General features: G+C 37.8%; 1 protein-coding gene across 6 annotated transcripts in view; it reads right to left on the bottom strand.

Moving 5' to 3' along the window:
* The window catches only part of NETO1 (neuropilin and tolloid like 1), a 121002-nt gene that overhangs the window by 4941 nt on the left and 93407 nt on the right, over window positions 1-22654 (bottom strand). For all 6 annotated transcript variants that reach the window (XR_007499585.1, XM_049781761.1, XM_049781759.1 and 3 more), the window contains 2 exons: window positions 20455-20683; window positions 4430-4543 (listed from right to left, as the gene is read on the bottom strand). Coding sequence is in view for 5 of the 6 variants with exons in the window: in XM_049781761.1 (XP_049637718.1) it covers window positions 4430-4543; window positions 20455-20683 (343 nt within the window). In the remaining variant the exon portion in view is untranslated. The remainder of the gene's footprint in view (window positions 1-4429; window positions 4544-20454; window positions 20684-22654) is intronic.

Raw genomic sequence — 22654 nt, 5'->3', positions numbered from 1 at the left:
TTCAGGTGGGATGGCAGGAGGGCAACATTGGTGGTGAGAAGTGTGAACAGGTGAAGGGTATTGGACATTGCATGACTAAAACTACTTATGAACAACTTTGTAAGTGCAAAGTAAAGAAACAATTGTAATATGAACAACCTTTTAAACCAAGTATTTAAATAAGGTGATTTTTTTTTTTGGTTTTTGATTTTGGGACCACACCCAGTGATGCTCAGGGGTTATCCTAGCTCTGCGCTCAGAAATTGCCCCTGGCTTAGGGGACCATATGGGATGCTGGGGGATCAAACAATGGTCTGTCCTAGATTAGCATGTGCAAAGCAAGCTCCATACCACTGTGTCACTGCTCCGGTCCTTATTTTTTTTAAATCTAAAATAAAATGGTATATTTGAAATTGGTGAGGTTCAAGCCTGGAGAAAAAAACAAAAACAAAAACAGGATAATTTGTGGAAGGAACTTCAGATGAGACCACTCACTGCAGATAAACCAAACCTTGAAATAGTCACAAATTTTGCATAACAATCCAGAAAATGAGACTTCCTATCTCAAAACAAACCATAAAGGCTAGAGGCAAAGACTTCCCAGAGAAATTGAGTTTCATTGTCTCAAGAACTTTGCAAGATTTATGCTCTTGGACATTATCACAAATAATAAGGAATCATCTGCAAATTCTTGGAAACTAACATCTGGATGTGAGATCCCGGAAGCTCAGAGATAAACAGTTAGAAATGGGGGGGGGGGCTGAAGAAAATGTGCTCCTGAGAACAGAGAACATCATCATGGACAGATGATAACTTTGTCATCATAGACAAAATTCAGCCAAATCCTTCTCCAACACAAGTAAATAACTACAATGAGTCTTGAGACTTGGGTTCAGAATCCAGGGCTGCTATGATAAATTCACTGAGAGCTTTCATCAGAATATCACGATTCATACAATGAATTAAAAAATGCAATTTACAAAAGCACAACAGAACCCATCAAAAAAGCAAAGAAAGTGCCTCGAGAGGGTGAGAAGTCAGTTGTAGATGACAAAGAATTTGAAGCAGCTATTGAACTAGGTTCAAGGATATATAGAAAGCCAAGATTAAACAGTAAACTGAAATATGAGGAGAATGCTTCATCATAGATATTCTGACTTCATAGGCAGATATTTTGAAAAAGAAAAATTCAAAAGCTCAACTTGAACAGTGTGCATGATCACTGAAGTGAAACTTCACTAAGATTCAATAGTACTTTTCAGAGAAGAGAACAAACTAGCAACTTAAAGGTAAATAAATGAAAATTATAATTTGAACAAGAGTTATAATATGAATCAGAAAAAAATGAAAAGTGATGCTTAGAATAAATGAAAAAATGTCATCAAACACATCAGCAAAGGGGCTGGAGCAGTGGTGCAAGCGGTAAGGCATCTGCCTTGCATTCGCTAGCTTAGGACAGACAGCGGTTCTATCCCCCGGAATCCCATATAGTCTCCCAAGCCAAGAGCGATTTTTGAGTGCATAGCCAGGAGTAACCCCTGACCATTACTGGGTGTGATCCAAAAACAAACAAACAAACAAACAAGCCCATCCGTATCATCTAAGAGAAGTTTAAAAAGTAGAGAAGGGGATCTGAGTAATAGCACAGCAGTAGGGCATTTGCATGCTGCCGACCTGGATCGGACCCATTCAATCCCCGGCATCATCCCATATGGTTCCCCCAAGTCTGCCAGGTGGGATTTCTGAGCACAAAATCCCTGAGTACCAATGGGTGTGGCCCCAAAACCAAAACCAAACAAAACAAAAAAAAAAAGGAAGAAAATAAAGGAGAGAAGAGGTAGCACAGTAAGTGAGGCACTTGTCTTGCATATGGCCAACCCAGGTTTGATCTCTGGCATCCCATATGGCCCCTTGAGCTTAATGCAGAACCAAGAGTAATCTCTGAGCACTTCCAGGTGCTCCACTACCAAAAAAACAAAGCATAAAAAGCAACAGGAAACAAAACATAAAAGTTGAAACATGTCCAACTTTGATATGCAAATATGTAGACTCAAGTATTTCGGTGAATTTGAACTAAGGTAATCACACATCAACACATATTTTAAAGAGAAATTGAAAAGAAAGAGAAAGATAACTCCATATAGAAAGAAGTCACAATAACAGTGACAACCTATTCATCATCAGAGATTATGAAAGCATCAGATAAAAGGGTGGTTTGTTCAAAATACTGGGGATAAAACAAATGGGAGGCTATATATAAAAATATAATAGTCTGAGACTTTTTAAAAAATAAGATAAAATCAAGACATTTATAGATAAGCACCAATAAAAAAGTAATTGTGAAAGACACGACTTACAAGAACTATTGCAGAAAATTATTGGGACTGACAGCAAGGAACCCCAAAACTCAGATGCACATGAAAATATTACACAGCCATTGGATAAAAATGCAAGAAAATATTGTTCCCTAAAAGTATTACATAAGTAATTATCAAGAAGAGTCTGGTTCAATATTTCCTCTCTCTCTGTTTTTTCTCTGTCTCTGTTTCTCTGTCTTTCTCTTTTTGTGAAATAAGAAAGTTTTTATTAAAATTTATTTAAAAAGATGTAAGGTAATAGAGAGAGAGAATTGCTTATTTGAGAGAGAACACAGAACTTCTGCAGGGTAGAAACCAGCAAGCAAAGCTGTGAGATACATAGCAAGTAGATACATGTTCCTGGACAAAAAACAGGCTCTAAGAGCTAACTTAAACATTTCTTCTCTAAGACTAGAGTGGTAGCACAGCTTTGGGTTGTTTGCCTTGCACACAGCTGACCCAGGACAGACCCGGGTTCAATCCAGGGCATCCCATTTGGTCCTTAGAGTCAGGAGCAATTTCTGAGTGCAGAGCAAGGAGTAACCCCTGAGCACTGCAGAGTGTGGCCTAAAAATCAAAATAAATAAATAGATAAATAAATATTTCTTCTCTAAGCTTTAAAAAGCATCAATTATGCTTGCAGAGTAATATAAATTACTTAATAATATAAATTATCTTTATGGGGCTGAAATGATTGGTTTTGCCAATATGTATGAAGTGAAAGCAAAACTGTACCAATTAAGAAATGTCAGATGATGATTTCAGGCCACCAAAACAAAATAGGAACTCAGGCATAACCAATCAGAAGGGCTTTTGGTGAACTCTCTGAATTTATACTTGCACTCCTTTTCTCCTCTCAACTTTGCCAAAAACATCAAATTAGGGAAAGTGATATTTAAAATCATGTATTGTTTAACTTCCCAATATTAAAAGACACTTAAATACATATAAGGGGCAAAAAATTAAAGTGATGATTAGATAGTCTAAGAATAATGCTTCTATCTCTCAACAAAGCTTTTTTTACACCATAAACCCAAAGCAATCAATCAGAAAATGACTCCAAAATGATGTTGTAAAATGACTAAGTAAATTAAAGTGTTATACTAGAATATATTTATCCAATGGAGAAAGAAACCAATAATGATAGAAAATAGGAATAAAATGGCATGAAACTTACAGAAAAGAAATTAAACTGATATTTAATATTGATAAGTTGATATTAGCAAGTTGATATTATTAATAAGTTGATATATTAACAAGTGGATATTATTAATAAGTTGATATTGTTAACATCAAGCTTAATATCAATATTAGCACTAAGCTTGAATGAATTAAGGAATCCAGAAACAGACAAAATGTTCAGAGTGCATAACACAAAGTTGAGTGAAAAGAAAAGGGAGTCAACTTGTTGGAAATCTTTTTTGTCTGTTTTTTTTGTTTTGTTTTGTTTTTGGGTTACACCCGGCAGTGCTCAGGAGTTACTCCTGGCTCTATGCTCAGAAATCGCTCCTGGCAGGCTCGGGGGGACCATGTGGGATGACAGGATTTGAACCACAGTCCTTCTGCATGCAAGGCAAACGCCCTACTTCCAAGTTATCATTCCAGCCTCTGGAAATCATTTTTATAGGAAAGTGATAGGATAGCATTTTGGTAGCACAAGTGAAGCATTAAGTAGCATAACTGAAGCCTCAACTAAAATTAAGTGCCTAGACTTTAATGACTAGTGCAGGAAATCTAGAAAAAGAGCAGCGTAAGAAGAAATTAAAAATACCAAGTATTGTTGGAAGCAAGTCACACCCTACTCCCTGAGCTTCAATTTCCTTTCTAACTAAAATTTCTAATAGTAAGTACTCATAGTAAAGGATAATAAAGGCAAGAATAGCTTTAGACTTCAGCAGGAATTAAAAGCCAACTATTATTTAAAATTTATAAATTAACTTGACTACTATATATTCAGAGTTGGTGAGAGTTTTTCTGTGGAAGACTATCTACTCCATGGACCTTAGCCATGAACTTATGCCCAATCCCTCTTATGGAGGTAGGGGTAAAGGTTGCAAATTCAGAAGATTTTTTTAAATAATTTTAATAATTACCTTTACAGTGATTTTCATCCCAAGGGTACACGCAATTCTGGAGTCCATTGCAAACCAATGTATTGTTAATACACATATTACTGTGACAGAAGAATGTATTGCCTTCACAGGGAGCTAAAATCAAGGAGAAAAAGAGAGAAAGGGGTTATAATTGATGGGGAATCATGAGGCACTCACCTGAAAAATCACATGGCAAAAGAAAGAATATATTGATAACTTGCCAAAAATCATTTTCTGGAATCAAAGACACTTTTCAAAGTACCATGTTCCAGGCAAATTTTTCTGTGTCAATAACAATGCCAATTATTCTCCAGAGATGTACAGTTTCATTATTGTGTGAGTAGAGGGAAGTTCAGCTATGAAAATAAAGGACACTGTAACAAGGCTCTTCCTTTTTAACTTGGTGCTTTTATTTTGCAAAAGTTAAGCATAAGGGCTAGAGAGATAAAACAGGGCAATAAAATAAATAAAATAATAAATAAATAAATAAAATAAATAAATAAAACAAAGGATAAAACAAGGCATGCTCCTTGTAGGCAGTGGACCTGGGTTCAATTCCCAGCATCCCATATGGACCCAGAGCACCATCAGGAGTGAATTCTCATTGCAGAAGCAGAAGTAAGGAACCCCTTAATGCCAGGTGTGGTAAAAACAAAAACAATAAACAAAAACAAACAATAAAAAACGTGTTCGCCTTCTTGAGGCTGAAAAGATAATACAGTATTAGGCCTTGTTTATGGAGAATGAGGGTTTGATCCCTGTCACTCCATATGGTAACCAGAGCTTCACCAGGAGTGATCCCTGAATGCAGAGTCAAGAATAAGTCCTGACCACTGCCAAGAGTAAGCCCTGAGTAGATAACCAAGAGGAAGCCTCCAGCAGAGCCGGAGGCTCACAACACACTATCTATTGCAACAAGATACTAAAGTTATTTTGAAATTCCCCTTTTGAATAGAAGCACTACACTAATTAGAACAGGCAATAAAATATTTTGTACAAAAACATGTAGCATATTTTAGCACTTCTAGAGAAATCCTTATGAAAACAAATACCCAAGTCCTGAATATTAAAACATAGGAAATATAATAAGTCGGCAAAGGATTCCTTATGATTCCTGAGCAGCAAATTATTTTTCCTGCTTCTTGACTTAAATTTGGATCCATGCTTAAACACTGAAAACCCAGAAACAGACAAATGTAAGTTAGTTCAATGAGTAGTAATCTTGGAGTTTTTTGTTAAGTAGCATTAAGATTATTATTCTGCTAATATTTGCTACAACCCATTATTGGCTAGTGGCTTTTTCTGAGTTATATATACCCTTAATCATGTAAAATGCAATCATACATGCTTGAAAATTATGCTGTTCAATGAGCATCTGCATTGGTATTTCTGTTGGTGACCATATTTGCTTTTGCAGAACTGTCAGGATTTGTTAAGGAGATACTGAATATCGTAAAGAAAAAAACATACACAGAACAGATCAAAAGATTGAAAGGGCTGGAAAATGATTTAGTAGCAAATAAAAAATGCACAGGCATCCAGTAAAATTCAGTGTTTTTGAAATCCTTCTCACAGTATCTTTAAAACATTTAAATATTTATCAACTTTCCCCAAAGAGTTGGAAAGTCACTAAAATCACTATAAAGTAGAATGGCTACATAAAATGCTAAACAAATAAAAGTGAGCTCTCCTTTTGTAACTAAGTGCAGTGCAGATGTATATTGAAAGTGCAGGGGCTGGAGCGGTGGTGTTAGAGGTAAGGTGTCTGCCTCAAAAGCCTTAGCCCAGGACAGACCATGGTTCAATCCCCCAGAGTCCCATATGGTCCCCCCAAGCCAGGAGCGATTTCTGAGCACGTAGCCAGGAGTAACCCCTGATCATCAATGGGTGTGGCCCCAAAACAAAAACAAAAATAAAAAACAACGAAAGTGCATTGAAATTTTCTTTCCAGATTATCTAAATGTAATTCTTTTTCTGGTTTTGTCACCTTGTTAGATTTGAAAAGGTCTTCAATCAATCTAGGTGCCTTCATTAGTTGATTAAAATTATTTAGAAGAAAGTAATCTGAGGTCAGCAGCATGTTAGAGCCAAGTTTATGGATATTTAACTGGAAGTGTATCCATATCCAATATCATGGTCATCAGAGCAAAAGTGTCAGAAACTAGCCCTTAGAAACACTTTTCTGTCTGTTTCACTCCTGCTGACAAGATACATATCTTACCAATTTGCAGCAAAATTAATCTAGTTTAATAATAATCTAGTTTAGTAATCAATGTAAATCATCAAAATCGATTTACTCTTAAAAACTCACCTCTTTTATCCAATTTCACAAACATTCCTCCTCCAACACACACACACACACACACACACACACACACACACACAGATGTATACACAAACAAAGAGTTATTTTTTGGTTACATGAGTGGAGAAAAAGTAAGCTTGGAGAACATTTCTCTGTACCAATGGCACAGCCATGAGCCATTGTATAAGCCTGTATAAGGAAATATCCCCAGAATAGAAAGTTTCTCCCTAACTCAAACTTGGTTACCACGTCTGTATAATGGGGGAGAAGGGGGGATGATGCTTACCCAGTAGATCTCATTTATCAAAGGAAGGCTGGAAAGACAGCTGAGTGGATATAGGAGTCTTAGTAGGAGTCTCAGAAGCTATTTGAGAGAGTGTTACCCAGAAGAAAGCATAGTCTAGTCTGAGAGAGAACCTGTGTGCACCTCTCTGAGTTGATTTGAGCCAATCTTAATAAGTTTCCACAGTCAGCTTCAAGATCTAGAGTAGGAAGAAGCTTCCTTGCCACATAAAATTGTTCTGATCATGAATATGACCAACCTTTTTAAAACCAATGCCAGGTTTGGTCACATCCCATCAAAAAAAATGTTTATTGTTGTTGAATGACTAATATGACAATGAAACACCCAATACCAAGGAGACAGATGATCAGAAACTAAGTCGATGACTAGTAAACCTTTTCAGTTGTTAAGTGAAGCCTTTCATTCACAGATCTGTGTTTATTGGGAGTGGGAAGGCCCAGTTGAAGAACTGGGCAGAAAAGAACCAGGACCCTTGGGTGCATTAATCCGGTGAGATGCAGAGGTGTTTGCTCTTAGACGAAACAAAATAAAACCACACTAGTCTCAACATATTAGACCCAGTCAAAGGGAATATCTGAAACCTGTAAGAACCAGCACTTCCTGGGAACTGACCAATCAAAGCACTTAGATGCTGGCTAATGGGGCCACACCAAGACCTTTCCCTATTCCCAATCTAGAATCACACCTGAATGTCCTCCGAACTCCAGAGCAGCCCAGTTCAGAGTCCCTTGTACAAAACTGGAACATCAAGTAATGGATAATGTGATGTCATTTCTTCCATCAAGCTTGGAATATTATTTGTTTCAATGATTTTCCTGCAAATAAAGATTTTCTTGCAAATAAAAGTTCAAGAACAGGAGGGCTTTCTTTTATGAAAAATCAATCCAATGTACTAAACTGAAATTTTTTTTCAATGATTCAGAAGTAGTTTTAAATTAAATCTAGTACTCCATAAAGCAGTGCATTGACAGGCAATACAATAAGAAACTTTAGAACTTATATAGATGAAGGCTTTTAGTTTCTTGCTCTCCTGAAAGGTACTATATGAAAAATATGTCTGAGTATGAAAATAGTAAATCATATAGAAGAAACCAGAGACCTATGTCTCTGTAGAATAGACCCATCCTCTTTGATTCTGAGGGAAATAGAAAGCCTGTCTAGAGTACAGGCGGGGGTCGGGTGGGGAGGAGGGAGATTTGGGACATGGTGATGGGAATGTTGCACTGGTGATGGGTGGTGTTCTTTACATGACTGAAACCCAAATACAATCATGTATGTAATAAAGTTGGTTAAATAAAAAATAAAAATAAGAAACAAACTTAAAAAAATTAGAAAGTAATAAGAAATATATTAAGATATAAAATTAGTGAAAAAATAAACAAAATACACTGAGGCCAGAATGCCAGTATGGACTTACTAATCTTGCCTTGCATATGGACTATCTCAGTTTGATCCTTCCCAGTACCAGCAGGAATGACCCCCAAACACACAGCCCCTGAGCACCACAAAATATACCTGTCTTCCAATTAAATAAACTTCAAAAGTGTACTGCAAAAAAATCAACTAAGACAGGAATCCCACTCCAGGCATTTAAGAAAGAAGATATAACATGACGTGCTAACTACACTTTGTGATTTTAGTTGTGTGGTTCACTAAACTCAGAACATGGAAGTAATGCTAACATACATCAGTGAAGAACTGAATAAAGAAGCCGTGGATCCTATCTTCAAGATTTTGTTATGAAAGACAGTTTAAACAAGCCTTTCTCGATAATCTGAGTGGAACTATCAATCTGCACAATAAGAGTCCAAGATAGGTTCACTCATATATGGAATATGAAAAACCGAAGCCAAAAATAAATAAAAGCCACTAAAAACAACAACAAAACGCTAGATTGGGCCAGAGAGAGCCTAGCAGGTAGTACAGATCTGTAGTATGTTGCGATTTTGGGTTGGATTATGGCATCTCATATAGTGCCCTGAGCCTGCTCAGGAGTGATCTCTGAGCACAGAGTAATCCCTGAGCACCACTGGATATGGCCACAAATCAATCAACCAAATGAGCTAAAATATAAACTGTGGGGAGTGAGGTGATTACCAGAGGGGAGAGGAAAGAAGATGGCGGGTTAGAGAGGTCATGACATCAGTAAAACATGACTGGGTCTTCGGGGGGAAGGGACAGAATGAGAGGGAACTACCCCTAACACCCAATCACTCAAGAGTAAAGTTACAGTAAAGAAATCGCTTTACAGTAATTATTTATGTAATTACTTTGATATGTTAGTATAAAAAGCAGGCATTCTATTTCACCTTAATACATGAAAAATATCGTTTTCACATTACATTTTTATTGGCTACGTCTAAAGATGAGTGAGTGGTGGGGAAGGAGGGTGATGGTGGCACTGGTAGTGGGAATAGTAGATTGATGAAGAAATGTTATTTTTATAACTGAAACCCAACTACAAGCATATTTGTAATAATGGTGCTTAAATATATTAATTTAAAAAACGAGCGATTTTAGTATCAGACTTTTAATTCTTCATTAATTCTCATTCTAACCACTTGGGGGCAGGATTGCACCAGCTTTTGGTGAACCGGCTTCGCTCCCGCAAGTGGCTTAAACCCTAAAAGGTTTCTATAGATTTATTGCTGATTCTTAATCAATACAGCTTTAGGAAAGGTGCCCAAAAGGAGCACATTTGAGCAAATCTGAATTAAGAAAAGCTTAAAGTATGGCGTTTCAAAAATCCTTCAAAATCTGTTTTAAAATACATTTAAAAAAGGGATCTCTGAGCACAGAATCAAGAGTAAGCCCCAAACACTGGCATGTGTGTTATAATATTCCTTCTTTTTTTTTTTTTTTTTTTTTTTTTTTGGTTTTTGGGCCACACCCAGTGACGCTCAGGGGTTATTCCTGGCTATTGCACTCAGAAGTCGCTCCTGGCTTGGGGGACCATATGGGACACCGGGAGATCGAACCGCAGTCCATCCAAGGCTAGCGCAGCCAAGGCAAGGCACCTTACCTCTAGCGCCACCGCCCGGCCCCATAATATTCCTTCTTTACAAATGTAATGAAATTAAATGTAGAGATAAGTGGGGAGGCAAATGATCAAAAGTATAAACGTATTTTACAGTACTGGGTCCACTGATTATAAATACTTTTCAGTTCTGTCATTGAAAGGTATTTAGATAATAATGGCTATTTTTCATGATGAACATTGCAATATCACTCTCCCCTTTCCCCACCTGATTGCTTTTCAAACGTCAAATTCATTAAATACAACTCAACATATTTTAATAAAAATGTTAAAAATTATAGATGGAACAAAGATAACTGCCAATTCTCCTAGAAACCTTGATATTTCTAATATCACTGCTTTACAGTTAATAAAACTGGGCTTGGTGTATTGGTGCAGATCAAAGAACATTGCATTCTGTCAAGAACTAGGAAAGAGAGGTGGAACCATGATATCACAGGACTGCTTGGTGATTGATGTCACACATGCTTCCTGTCACCCCCTTGGCCAGCTGGTATCTCCCCATTTCTTCCCATACACAAACTTCTTCCTCTTCCAAATGCCCAATTTCGTTCACTTTCAGTTTGTCACAACTCCATCTCTGTGCTGGTAAAGACACACAGTCCCGTGTCCTCACACTCATTCTCAGCCATGGGCATGAGTGTATGTTCTCACTCCCATCTATCCATTCACATGGAGACAAAATCACACAAACATGTTCCTTCACATGCACACAGATGTTCATTCTCCCATTCAGATTCTCGGGTACCTGTTGGCACCGAGACATGCACACTAATTCATATGCAGCGGTGTACACTATCATTAACATGCCAACTCATACGGACTCACGGATAACACACAGGGGGCCAAGCCTAGACACAGCAACTTAACTCACACTGTATACAGTGCACTTCTTTGCAGATTCATTCACACACATACTTGTACACACTTACACGCACTCATGTGCATGCATGCTTGTACATGCTAACACATGCAGACTCACATTCACGCTCAAACACACTCTCATGTGCAGACTCACTCATATGTATACTTGTACACATTCTAACACACGAACTCACACTCATGCTTGCACACGCTTTCACATGCAGATTAACTTCCCATACATGCTTGAACATATTCACATGCAGACTCACATGCACGATCACACATGCTCTCTCACACAGACACACGGGTCTGCTGTGCACCTGGTATGAAAAGGCAGCAGCAGTCAGAGCTGTGGGTGAGGAGATAGCAAGCTAGTGGGGGGGGGATGGCACATTCAGGCCTTTGCTCTCTGTTCCCAAGTCCACTTGCATCTACCCAAAGGCAGGGATTGAAGCCTCAGATGCTCAGGATGTGCCTGGGCCCATCACTTTCTCCTCCAGTGAGACAGAGCAGAGCTTAGACGTGAGAAATAAGGTGATAGGCAGAAGCCTGCAGCTTAAACCCAGTTGAAAAGCAATGGTGCCCCTATAGGCAAAATACTACAACTTAAACCCCAGCTACATTTTTTAGTAAAAATCTCTATGCATATCTCAGAGCTGACCTCCTCCCTTCCTGGTCCTATAAGCTGGGCCCTCACAGCTCCCCTCCTTTCTATTGCACTCCTTTGCTGGGTCCTGGCCAGCTCATATCTCTGTTTTTCCCTGAAACTCACCCACACATCCCTTTTTAGTCTCCCTGCAAGAAAGACAAGGTGTGACCCCCACCTCATCCCTCTGCACTCCCCTCCCCTCCTCTCCCTCTTATACTTTGCTAGATCGTACCAGGTCATCAGACCACAGATGAGCAAATGCTCAGTCAGGATCTAGAGTCCCAACTCTGGACTCAGAAATTGGAAGCAGGGAGATTGCTGAAGATGCTAGAGCAAATCTTGCATGCAGGAGGCCTTTAGGTTCTAGTGTGAGGAACCACATGGTCCCCAATACTGGGGTCGGTGTCTTGGCAAAAACCATTGAGCACCACTGGGTATGGCTCACAAAATCAGCAACAGCAACCAACACAACAAAAATGTAGGTTGTTGTTCATATAATTTTTATCATTATATTCTAAGTCTCAAAAAGGGAGAAAAACAATCGCCAATCGCATTTATCTCCAGATATGTCCATAATATTTTGTTTTGTTATTTTCCCCAAATAAATGGAACCCACCCCACTGCCACCATACCTGAAACAGAAAATGACCCTCAAGCTGTGCAATTAGAGAAATGACATTTTATTTGAAAAATGCTGACCAGAGTTGAGGGCAGAAATAGATCTCTGCTTCTTCTCTTCATCTCCTTTATCATCTTCTTAGAGTTTTTGGACAAAAATCAGTATCTGCTTCTAAAACTCTATGTTCCCATGGGCCTAAGTTATCTGTCAAAATACCTCCTGATGTCAAGGAAGATATATTTAGCGTCTTTAAAAAAAAAACATATCCTATTCACAAATTTCGATTGAATCCCACTCATACATATTTAATCACCCCAGTCTTCTCACTAAGATTATATATTCTTACCATTCCACACATGCCTTGTTAATAAAAATAATGAACAGTTTCCTAAGAAAATTGTATTCCAAAGAGAGAACATTGCTTTGCCTCCCATAGGCAAGGATTCATTTGGACTGAGCTATTCAATTTTTCCAAGGAATTCTTGTGCTCTGACTCTACCTAACTTATATCTTCTGGAGGTTGATGTGTTTGATTAAACAGATTTGCGACAGAAGAAAGTGATTTCCTTATAATCTGTGCTTTCGTGATGGGACAAGTTGGGTGTATGTATTTCTGTTATTGATGTAAACTTATCTGCAAATGTTGATTAGGTTCAAGACAGCAGCTCTTTTTTTCTCTCTCTCTCACTTTTAGGGCCACACCTGGTGATGCTCAGGGGTTACTCCTGACTGTGCTCAGAAATGGCTCCAAGTTCTCTTAAAGTCACTGGTTTCTTCATTAAGCAGCAACAAGTTAGACTGATAGGAGCCAACATGGGAACCAAACAGAAAGGTATCTGTGTAATCTTCGTTATATTCTCCATTGGCTCAGTGTCTAAAGATTCACTACCTTCACCCTTATTGTCTCGATTCCCCAACAGAGATGGTCTGTTGGTAGTACCAGAAATCAACTATTGTACAGTAGCTGTGAAGCCAGAATCAAAGAACCTTGTCGAAGTGACTAAATTCAAAATTTCAAGATGGGACAACCAAGAGAGATGAAATATAATCAGTCTTCTTCTACGAGGAGCTGGAGAGCCTGAGAACAGATCACTGCTCAGCAGAGAAGCAGAAAGATATTAAGGAGAATTTATTGAGTTGGCTTGAAGCAAGAGTGTATGTAGAAGCCACAGAGCCCAGGCCCAGAATCTGGGAAAGGACAGAAAATGTTCAACCAGAGAGAACATCAAGTAGAGAGAGCACCAAGTTTTGAGCCCAGAGAAAGGAGCACTGGAGGCTGAGACATCTCTCTTCCATTCTTCCACTGGAGTCATATTCTGGGCCCTAGGATGTTTCCCTTTTAATTTAGTGACTTAATTTGAAGCAAGTTATCAGTCTATCATGGCTTCTTTCGTGTGTGTGTGTGTGTGTGTGTGTGTGTGTGTGTGTGTGTGTGTGTGTGTGTACTTTGCAAATGTGTGTGCTCTCATTTAGATAAACTATTTAAGCAAGTTCCATGGTCCAATGACTCTAGATATATTCATCATGACTTTGTGATGTTCAGTTACCTTTTTAGATTAATAGCTGAAACATTATGTCTTTTTGCCTGTTTTTGCCTGTTGGGTAGATGGCCCTAAATAACCTTTCAAAAAACTGTTTTTCTCCCTGAATACACCTTTTCACTTCACCACACCGTCTCCAAGACTAGCTATTTTATAGTATCAATGTTTGTAGGCTGGTAGAGGAAAAACAATGCCAGCTTTCTTTGAATTTACAACTCCTGTTGTCTAGCTGTTTATTTCTTACGTCGACAGGACATTTCTGTTCTTTAATAACTTCGTTTTTTCACTTTTGCTGCCTCATTTTTAATGGCACACTCTATAACTTTCCCAATTCTTTCATAGCAACTTTATTCTTTAAAGAATAAAAGTACTCGCTTTAGCCCTGATACCTTGACTGCAAATTTTCCTTCATACTCATTTTAATTGTTGATACATGAAGACATTTTAAAATCTCATCAACTGCTATTTTATTTTAGCCATAAAATATTTGACATACATTTTAGAGAACTCTTTATTCTGGGTACTGGCAGAATGTTGTCCTTTTCATGGGTAAATCCCATTGTTTACCCCATGCTCATTTCTGACTTTGATGAGGAATGTCTAGATTCCGCCCTGACACAGGCAGTCAGTCCACAGCACGTCTGGTTGATTCTTCCTCCAGCCAATTTGCTCTCATCATGGTTTCACCTCACTTTTTGCACAGTGATTAAGTACATTGAATACAGGGTAATCAATCTAATCAATCTGCCTTTGAGTCAGAGAAATAAGATAGTACAATATAAAATGCACCTGTCTTGCAAGGAACAGCTCCCAGTTCTACCACTGCCACCACCTAGGGATTGCCCAAACCTCACCAGGATTAATTCCTGAACACTGTTGAATGTGTCCTCCCTCACACCTATCAAAAATAAACTCCCTTGATAAATGGGTCAACTGATTGAGAAGCTTGCTGACATTTGCCCAATAATGTTTGCCACAAGATATGATTTAATGGCCACATATTATGTACCCCACATAATTCACGAGCTCTGCCTTGCTCAAAGGATGTGAGAGACATATGAGAGACAAATGAACTAAAGCAAGTGATAAAAAATCCTGAGATTCAGCTCAGATTTCATCTGTCTGAGGGTTCCTGAGCTCAACTCAACTCCTCTCTGAACTTAAATGCTCTTGCACATAGAGTTCTTCACTCTATGTATATCTGTAGTTTAAATTCTGTAGGAATTTTCTCACAAATAGGAAATTATAAGTAGTTTCTCATTTTAGTAAATGGGGGGAGGGGAAGTCTACGGAGTAGAAAATATTTTTCATATCTTTGCACTTAGCTGTTTGCACTTAACAAAAATAGGGTCTTTAGAGCGAAGAAGTTAGTGGCATAATTTTACTATGCAAGAAAGGCAGCTGAGCTACTAAGGCCAAACTTCAGAAATTCAAACTAGCTACGACATGGCTGTGCTAATCTGGTTACTAACAAGTCATAGCATGCAAAATATAGGCACTCGAAAAGGGGACTTGTATAGAATTAGCTTATTTACCTAATGTCTCCATCATGTGTATTTCACATATTACATGTCTCCTCTAAACTTGCAATGGGCATTCATATATAATAAATATGAGAGAATTGAAATTATAGTAACAATGCCTTTTCATTTTGAAAATTAAACCAAGATAAATTTATGAAATTAATACAAATACATGGACTGCTTTTTTCCAGGCAATCTTAAATTGAATCTAGAAAAACAAAACATACTTATAATAGTTAATGTGAGAATCATTAGGTGCCATGTCTATGTAAATCAACTTATTTATTCTGCTTCATCTACAGATATGTTTCTAACTGGTTCTCACCAACATTTAGATTTTAGTTTGTTTGTCTCTTTTTGAGTCATGCCTAGTGTTTCTTAGGACTTACTCTTAGTTCTGCATTCAGGTATCACTCATGGTGGGCTTGTTGCACCACATTGGGTCCTGGGATTGAACCTTGCCACATGCAAGGCAAGCACCTATCCACTGTTCTATTGTTTCAGTCTATTATGGATTTTCTTTTTTGATCCAAGAAAGTAAATGAATTCTAATAACTGCTACGTGTGTATTAGTACTTCATCTGATAAAAGTATTATATTTAATATCATGATTTCATATTAACATAAAATTGAAATTTATAAAATTATTAATATAAAATACTAAAATATAATGCCAATTAATAAAATAACAAAATTTGATGCATATCTCAGAAAACATTTCAATGTTAAGTAAGTAAATTTTTTAAAACATAAGTCAATGTATCAGTTGGATTTTTTTGGTTTGTATGGAGATGCCCACATCCTCTCTTGTCTTTGTCTACCAGATAACCCAGTTCATGAGAGAATGAGTTGTTCTGCATGATGGAAGGTCAAAGTGCCATTCAGAGTATTTTAAAGTGATCCTCTCAGTAAGTGAGAAAATACCCCTGATAATTCTGATTTTTTTACTCTTATCTGAAAGAGTCAAAACTTCTCTATTGTGTGAAGTCTGGATACCATTAATATGTAAAGAAAAGATATTTCAGCAGCATCTTATGTGAAGAGGAGTGGTCCAGGAATCAGGGCAACGGAATTTAGCAGAGCTGAAAGAAGAGGAGGTGAAGAGTTAGCAAGTCAGGAGGCAGCAGTGTGTGATGGGTGGGAGGGAGTTGGCCAAGGAAGATGGAAGGAGGCTCCCAATGTCTCTGGCAAAGGCAAGACTTCCATGAGAAGAGCTTCTATTTTCTTCAACTGTTGTTGCGAGTGCTGGCATTTAATTCAGACTCTAAAATACTGTCAAAGATCTAAAGTGATGTATATGCATTTATAACACGATGCTTCTAATACAGAGAAGAAATCAATAAAGTTGATGACTTTTGTCATATGGTCTATGGTTCTTGACCTTCATATGTCCCCCTTCTTGCACATGTTCTATACAAAAAGGATTTATAAAAAAAAATTCCCTCGTAAAGTTCTGATGTGTAAACCCACATTAGCTTTCCTACTTTCAAGGAATCATTGCCTGTACAGAAAAACCTAAGTTTAATGTGTAGAGAGCATAAAAAAATGATGCTAAAACTATCATCTTTACAAGTGCTGTAGTTATTTTCACCTTTAGAACCATCTTGATCATCGGAAGAAATTCTAGCATCCTCTCAAAAGTGGCAAAGTTAGACACAAGAAAATTGATACAACCTGCCTTTTTTCCTCAGACCTGTATTGAAATCGTTCAAAATATGGAGTGGGATTTGAGGTTATTATTATTATTATTATTATTATTATTATTATTATTATTATTTATTATCATTTGATTTTAGGCCACAATTAGCAATTCTTGTTTTGGGTTCTTTTGGGGGGGGTACACCTGGTGGTACTTACAGATTACTCCTAGTTCTATGTTCAGAAATCACTTTGGAAGGCTCAGGGGACTATATAGGTTGCCAGGGATCAAACCCTGGTCCTTCCCAGGTATGGCAAATTCATTACTGCTCTGCTATCTCTCCGGCCTCTCAACCAGCAATTCTAAAGGATTCTTTCTGGATCTGTTCTCAGGAATTACTTCTGGTGGTACCCGTGGGTCCTTATGGGATGCCATAAGAACCCAGGTCAGCAGGTCAGTTGCCTGCAAGAAAAGTGCCCTTCAAACTGTACTATCTACCAGGTCAGCAGGTCAGTTGCCTGCAAGAAAAGTGCCCTTCAAAATGTACTATCTACCAACCCAGACACAGATTTGAGGATGTTCAGTAAATTAATAGTTTTCTGGAATATAAAAGTTAGGTGATTTTTTTTCCATGTACACACAAAAAATACTTCATTTCTTCTAAATTTTTTATTAAAACCCATTCATTCACTGCAATGACTTCTAGAATTTAATTACCTGTCTAGAATCCCTATTGTTTTAGCTAAAACAGAAATATATCTACTGACATAAATTATTTTCAGTAGAAGTAGAATTTAAAAAACTCAAAGATAGTAATAAATGCAGAATTAAAATAAAGGACCAAGAAAGAAATTTTTCCTTTTGAAGAAATTTCCTGACACCATTTATACCTAATGACCCCCACCACCGTCCATCTGGAGTCTCTGAGAATCCATCCAACTGCACAATAGCACAACTCTTATCATTTTCCTAAGGGACACCCAAATGTCCTCCTATAACTCATTTACTAAACGTTAATCTTGCCTTCCAGACAAGAATCCATAGAGAACCTCATCATCTAACAGAAGTCTAATGTAGTCATCACATTTTGAACAATACCAAGTTTTCAAAGTTTTCTTCTTGTGCCTTTACACATCTTTATATGCGTCTTTACATCCTGTTCTACTTCTTCCATTAACTATGCACCTCTTATTTTTGATAATACCCAGTAAAACACACGAAAATTAAATGGGAACAAAGATAAAGTTGAGATGAAGAAGGACTGTGCAAGTCTAAAACTCTAGGGTCTGGGTAACCTGGAGGGAGTTGTACAGTAAAGCTCTCAGATGGGTCCAATAGGAAACAAAAGGCACATTCTGTGAAGTATTTTGAGGAAGAGCTTATAAAGGCACAACTTTGCAAGTGAGGGAGAACCACCAAACATATTGAGATATTATCTTCTCAAAATTAAATATAGTTCACCTGTTGGTGCAATTTGTATTTTAACTAACATCAACTACCTCCTTTCAAATATTTTTTTTCTTTTGGTTTTTCGGGCCACACCCGTTTGATGCTCAGGGGTTACTCCTGGCTAAGAGCTCAGAAATTGCCCCTGGCTTGGGGGGACCATATGGGACGTCAGGGGATCGAACCGCAGTCGCCAGCTTTCCTTGGCTAGTGCTTGCAAAGCAGAGACCTTACCTCTAGCGCCACCTCGCCGGCCCCTCCTTTCAAATATTTACTGCCCATTCTGAAACACAATCTATCTAGGCATAAGATATTTTTGACCATGATTTTATGATAAAAGTGCTGGTTCATATTGATGTTTATAGGATAAACCTAGTGAGTAACTAGGAAATATTATTATGCTATACTGCTGTTCTTTACTTGAAACTTGAAAAATAAGAACATATATTTTAAATGGATCACTATTACATTTTTTTATTTGAGTCCCACCTCACAGTACTCTGATTACTCCTGGATCTAAGCTCAGGAATTACTCCCAGAGATGCTCAGGAGTCCAGAAGGGATTCTGGAGATCAAACCCAGATCAGCAGCTGTGCTTATCACTATACCATTTTGGAGTGAAGTTTTGATAGAACTTGCAGATTCTGAGAGACTTTTAAAGACTATTATATCATCTACTATATTAACTATCTCCATTTTTGTTTGTTTTTGGGCCACAACCGGTGACTCTCAGGGGTCTGGCTATGAGCTCAGAAATAGCTCCTGGCGTGGGGGACCATATAGGATACCAGGGATCAAACCCAGGTCCGTCTTGGGTCAGCCACGTGCAAGGCAAATGTCCTACAACTGTGCTATTGCTCTGATCCCTAACTATCCCCATTTTTGTGTCATTTTAATTGCTCATGAAGGTTTCATCACCAAAAAATTGATTTAATGTTCAATACCATCATATTGAATAAAGCACTCTTTATCAATCTACTCAATATGGTATCAATTGGCAAATTAAAAAAAAATGCCCTGATAGTTTGAATTCTTTTCATATTCTAGTAGAGTTTATGTTTTCTTTTCAATAGAATTTCTTGATGGAACTAAAATGTTCTACAACTAATGTTTTGATTAGAAATTATGGTCTAGTCAGCAAATGTTAAGTTTGAATTAAGTATGCAGAGGCTCTTTAACATACTGTCTTATAATATATTGTCTTATAGCAGTAATATTGAAGAAGCTCAAATAACACTCATTACTCCCAATGCCCTGTAAATCTATCCGAGTAACTGGGAAGGAATTGAAAGCCCAAATACCATTTGTTCACTCTAAAACAATTACATAATAGTTAGCATATATGGATTGAATCTTTGCATATTTTTTCAAAATCCTTGAAATAAAAAAAAAACAACTTCCATCTTGTTTATTAAAAATGAAGTTTAAAAATACAAGGTACTTACAACTAAAAAAGCCTGGGATTATTATATTTATTTGTATAAATTTATTAAACATGAATTATTCAGGCGTTCTCAAGAACATTCCAAATAGATCTATTAATATGAGTCACTATGTGTTGGAACATAATTTTCCAAAATTGCTGTACTTTGCACATAACTCCAGGCTTCCGCCCTGGTGCCATTTTCCATATTTTTCTGAATGTTTTGGTTTTTTTTATTGACTCTATTCCTAAACCATTATGTCTCTTGGTCGACTTCAATTGGAACGCTGTCTCTATTTAAAATAAATAGAACTGCAAGCGAAGCATACTCCAGAGGACTTTATAAGATGAGGACTCAACCCACATCCTAAGTGACTCCAACTACTCCCGGATGCTGGTAAAAAAGGAAAAGAAAGCAGTGCCAGCAAACCACATTCATCCTTTCTCACTGGAAGAGGAGGCATTGTTAGAAGCCCAGCGACCATTGCAGATGCTCAAATAAGTCATCCAAATTGAGGTTGAAGTCTCTCCTGTCACTGGCACCGGAGATGCCAGTGATTGGAGCCTCAAAGCAAAGAAAGCCCATGAAGCAAACACCATCAACTTCTGGGGTGGGAGGTGTTTGGGGGGATGTACATGAATCCCCCGCCCCAAGGGAAGGGCAGAGACTCTTACGTTCTTGGAAGGACGTGAAAAGCATCTGGAAACGGCTATTCCTGCTGCCCTCATCGGCCCACATGCGGATCACTCCCAGCCCAGTGCGCAGCATCACATCGTTGGCCACGGTGCTGCAGAACTTAGCTTTCAGGTCCTCCACAGAGCTGCTGCCATCGTAGACGGCCACGAAGTTCCTCTTGCACTCATTGGAATTCTGCATCTCATAGTCCAAGAACCGTAAGTAAATCTGCGAAACGGCCACACAAATAGCATCATTGTTCGACACCCAAAGAAAGCACTTGAGCAGGGACTAGAATCCATTCAACCCACCACCACGGCCCCCTGCTATTTTCTCAGGCTCACAAGACAGTCCTGATTGCAATCAATCATGATTTATCTTTCCGAGGAGAGAAGGAAGGAAAAAATGGATGAATAAGACAAAATCAGAGTCGACCATTTTTTGTGTGTCTAATGTTGTTCTTTCTTTGAGGAAAAGTGCCATTTCCTGGGGCTGAGTCATTTGACCCAAATATTACTTCTTTTTGCTCTTCCCTTACTGGGAATCAAGGATCAGCTGGACTACACAGATTCTTTTGGGGTCAGCAGAGTGTGTTTGCAAAGTCTTGATAAAGTCACTTAGAAAGTGATTCAGCTTCCATTGATTTCCAATCATGACTGGAAACAAGCACCCAAGCAAACAGAAATGACTGTCTAGTCTCTGATTATATTTTGCTAAACCATGTTCACATCAGTTTCCTCTTTTAAGTGAAATATGTATTTTAGAATCCAGCTAACCTATGAGTATTTGTGCCATAAAATAATTTCCATAAAATAATAATTTCTAAGTCTATAGAAATTAAACGAAATGTATACTTAATGAGCTAAAAGCACAACAAGGGGCTGGAGAGATAGCATGGAGGCAAGGCATTTGCCTTACATGCAGAAGGAAAGTGGTTAGAATCCAGGCACCCTATATGGTCCCCCAAGCCTGTCAGGAACGATTTCTGAGTGTAGAGCCAGGAGTAACCCCTGAGTGCTGTAGGGTATGACCCAAAAACCAAAAATTAAATTAAATTAAAAAAATAAAAGTACAATGAATCTATTTTGTAGAATAGTCTAAAATACTCCCAACAAGCCTACCAAGTGTTTTGTCCTATTCCAATGAAGAAATTGTTTGACTCAGTTGAAGTTGACCACCAGCAATAAAGAATCTCTAATACCCTTGATGATCCTCCCATAATAAGATAACTCCATGGAGTCATATCTGATGATTTACATCGAGTAGTTGACTATGTATAGATATGAATTAGTAACCAGGCAAAATTAATGTAAGCATAGTATAAGTTCAAATGAAACTGGTTACCATTCATTCACCAGTATTTTGTCCTGGATTTACTTTGCCCTAGACATTATAGAGGATACACTGGCTAGGATACAAAATCATAAATAGGTTACAATATTTTCTCATGTTTTGGTATATATCCCCTGAATATTAAAAAAATCAATCTGTAAAGATATTTGTATACTTGTGCTCATTGTTGCACTAAGTACAATTTCTAGAATATAAACACAACCAAAATTCTTTTATATAAATCAATGAAGAAGCTGCAGTAGATTTGCACAATGGAATTTTAGGCACCTCTAAGAAAAAAATAAAACCTTGTAGTTTGCTGAACCTTGACTTGAAATAAAAAGAAGTATTTTAAGTAAGTCAGTCAAAGAAGGAGGAACAAATACCAGGTGACTTCATTCATCGGTGGCATACAAACATGATGAGGATATGAGTAATATGACAAATTTGTATTCAGAACTAAAATAATCAAGTAGTGGGGGCCAGCAATAGGAAGAAAAACTGAGGTAAAATAAAGAGATGGGTGGAAAGTCTGGGCAGTTAGATATAGGTGGGGGAGGTATAATACTTTTGTTCCTAAAAATCTTGCATGTTAACACTAGTGTCACCACTATTTAAGCAGAAAAGTCATTTGAAACACAGAATGGGTCTGTAGAGTAATCATGTGTCCATAAAGTATTGATATAGACCCTTGAGGTGAGACTGTATAGTAAGCACCTGTGCTCTGAGAATGTTCTGGAATAAATAACATCACCTTTCACATTGAACTCCATGCATTCAACATTTTCATTATTTGAAGCCTGCATGTTATTTCCCCTGAAACACCCTTATCAGAGCATACCAGATATGAATTAAAGGAATGCTTTT

This window comes from Suncus etruscus, chromosome 10 (assembly GCF_024139225.1).
Source record: "Suncus etruscus isolate mSunEtr1 chromosome 10, mSunEtr1.pri.cur, whole genome shotgun sequence".
In the NCBI taxonomy this organism is placed as follows: Eukaryota; Metazoa; Chordata; class Mammalia; order Eulipotyphla; family Soricidae; genus Suncus; species Suncus etruscus.
The sequence above is the reverse complement of the archived record's forward strand: the minus strand, read 5'-3'. Positions and strand labels throughout refer to the sequence as shown.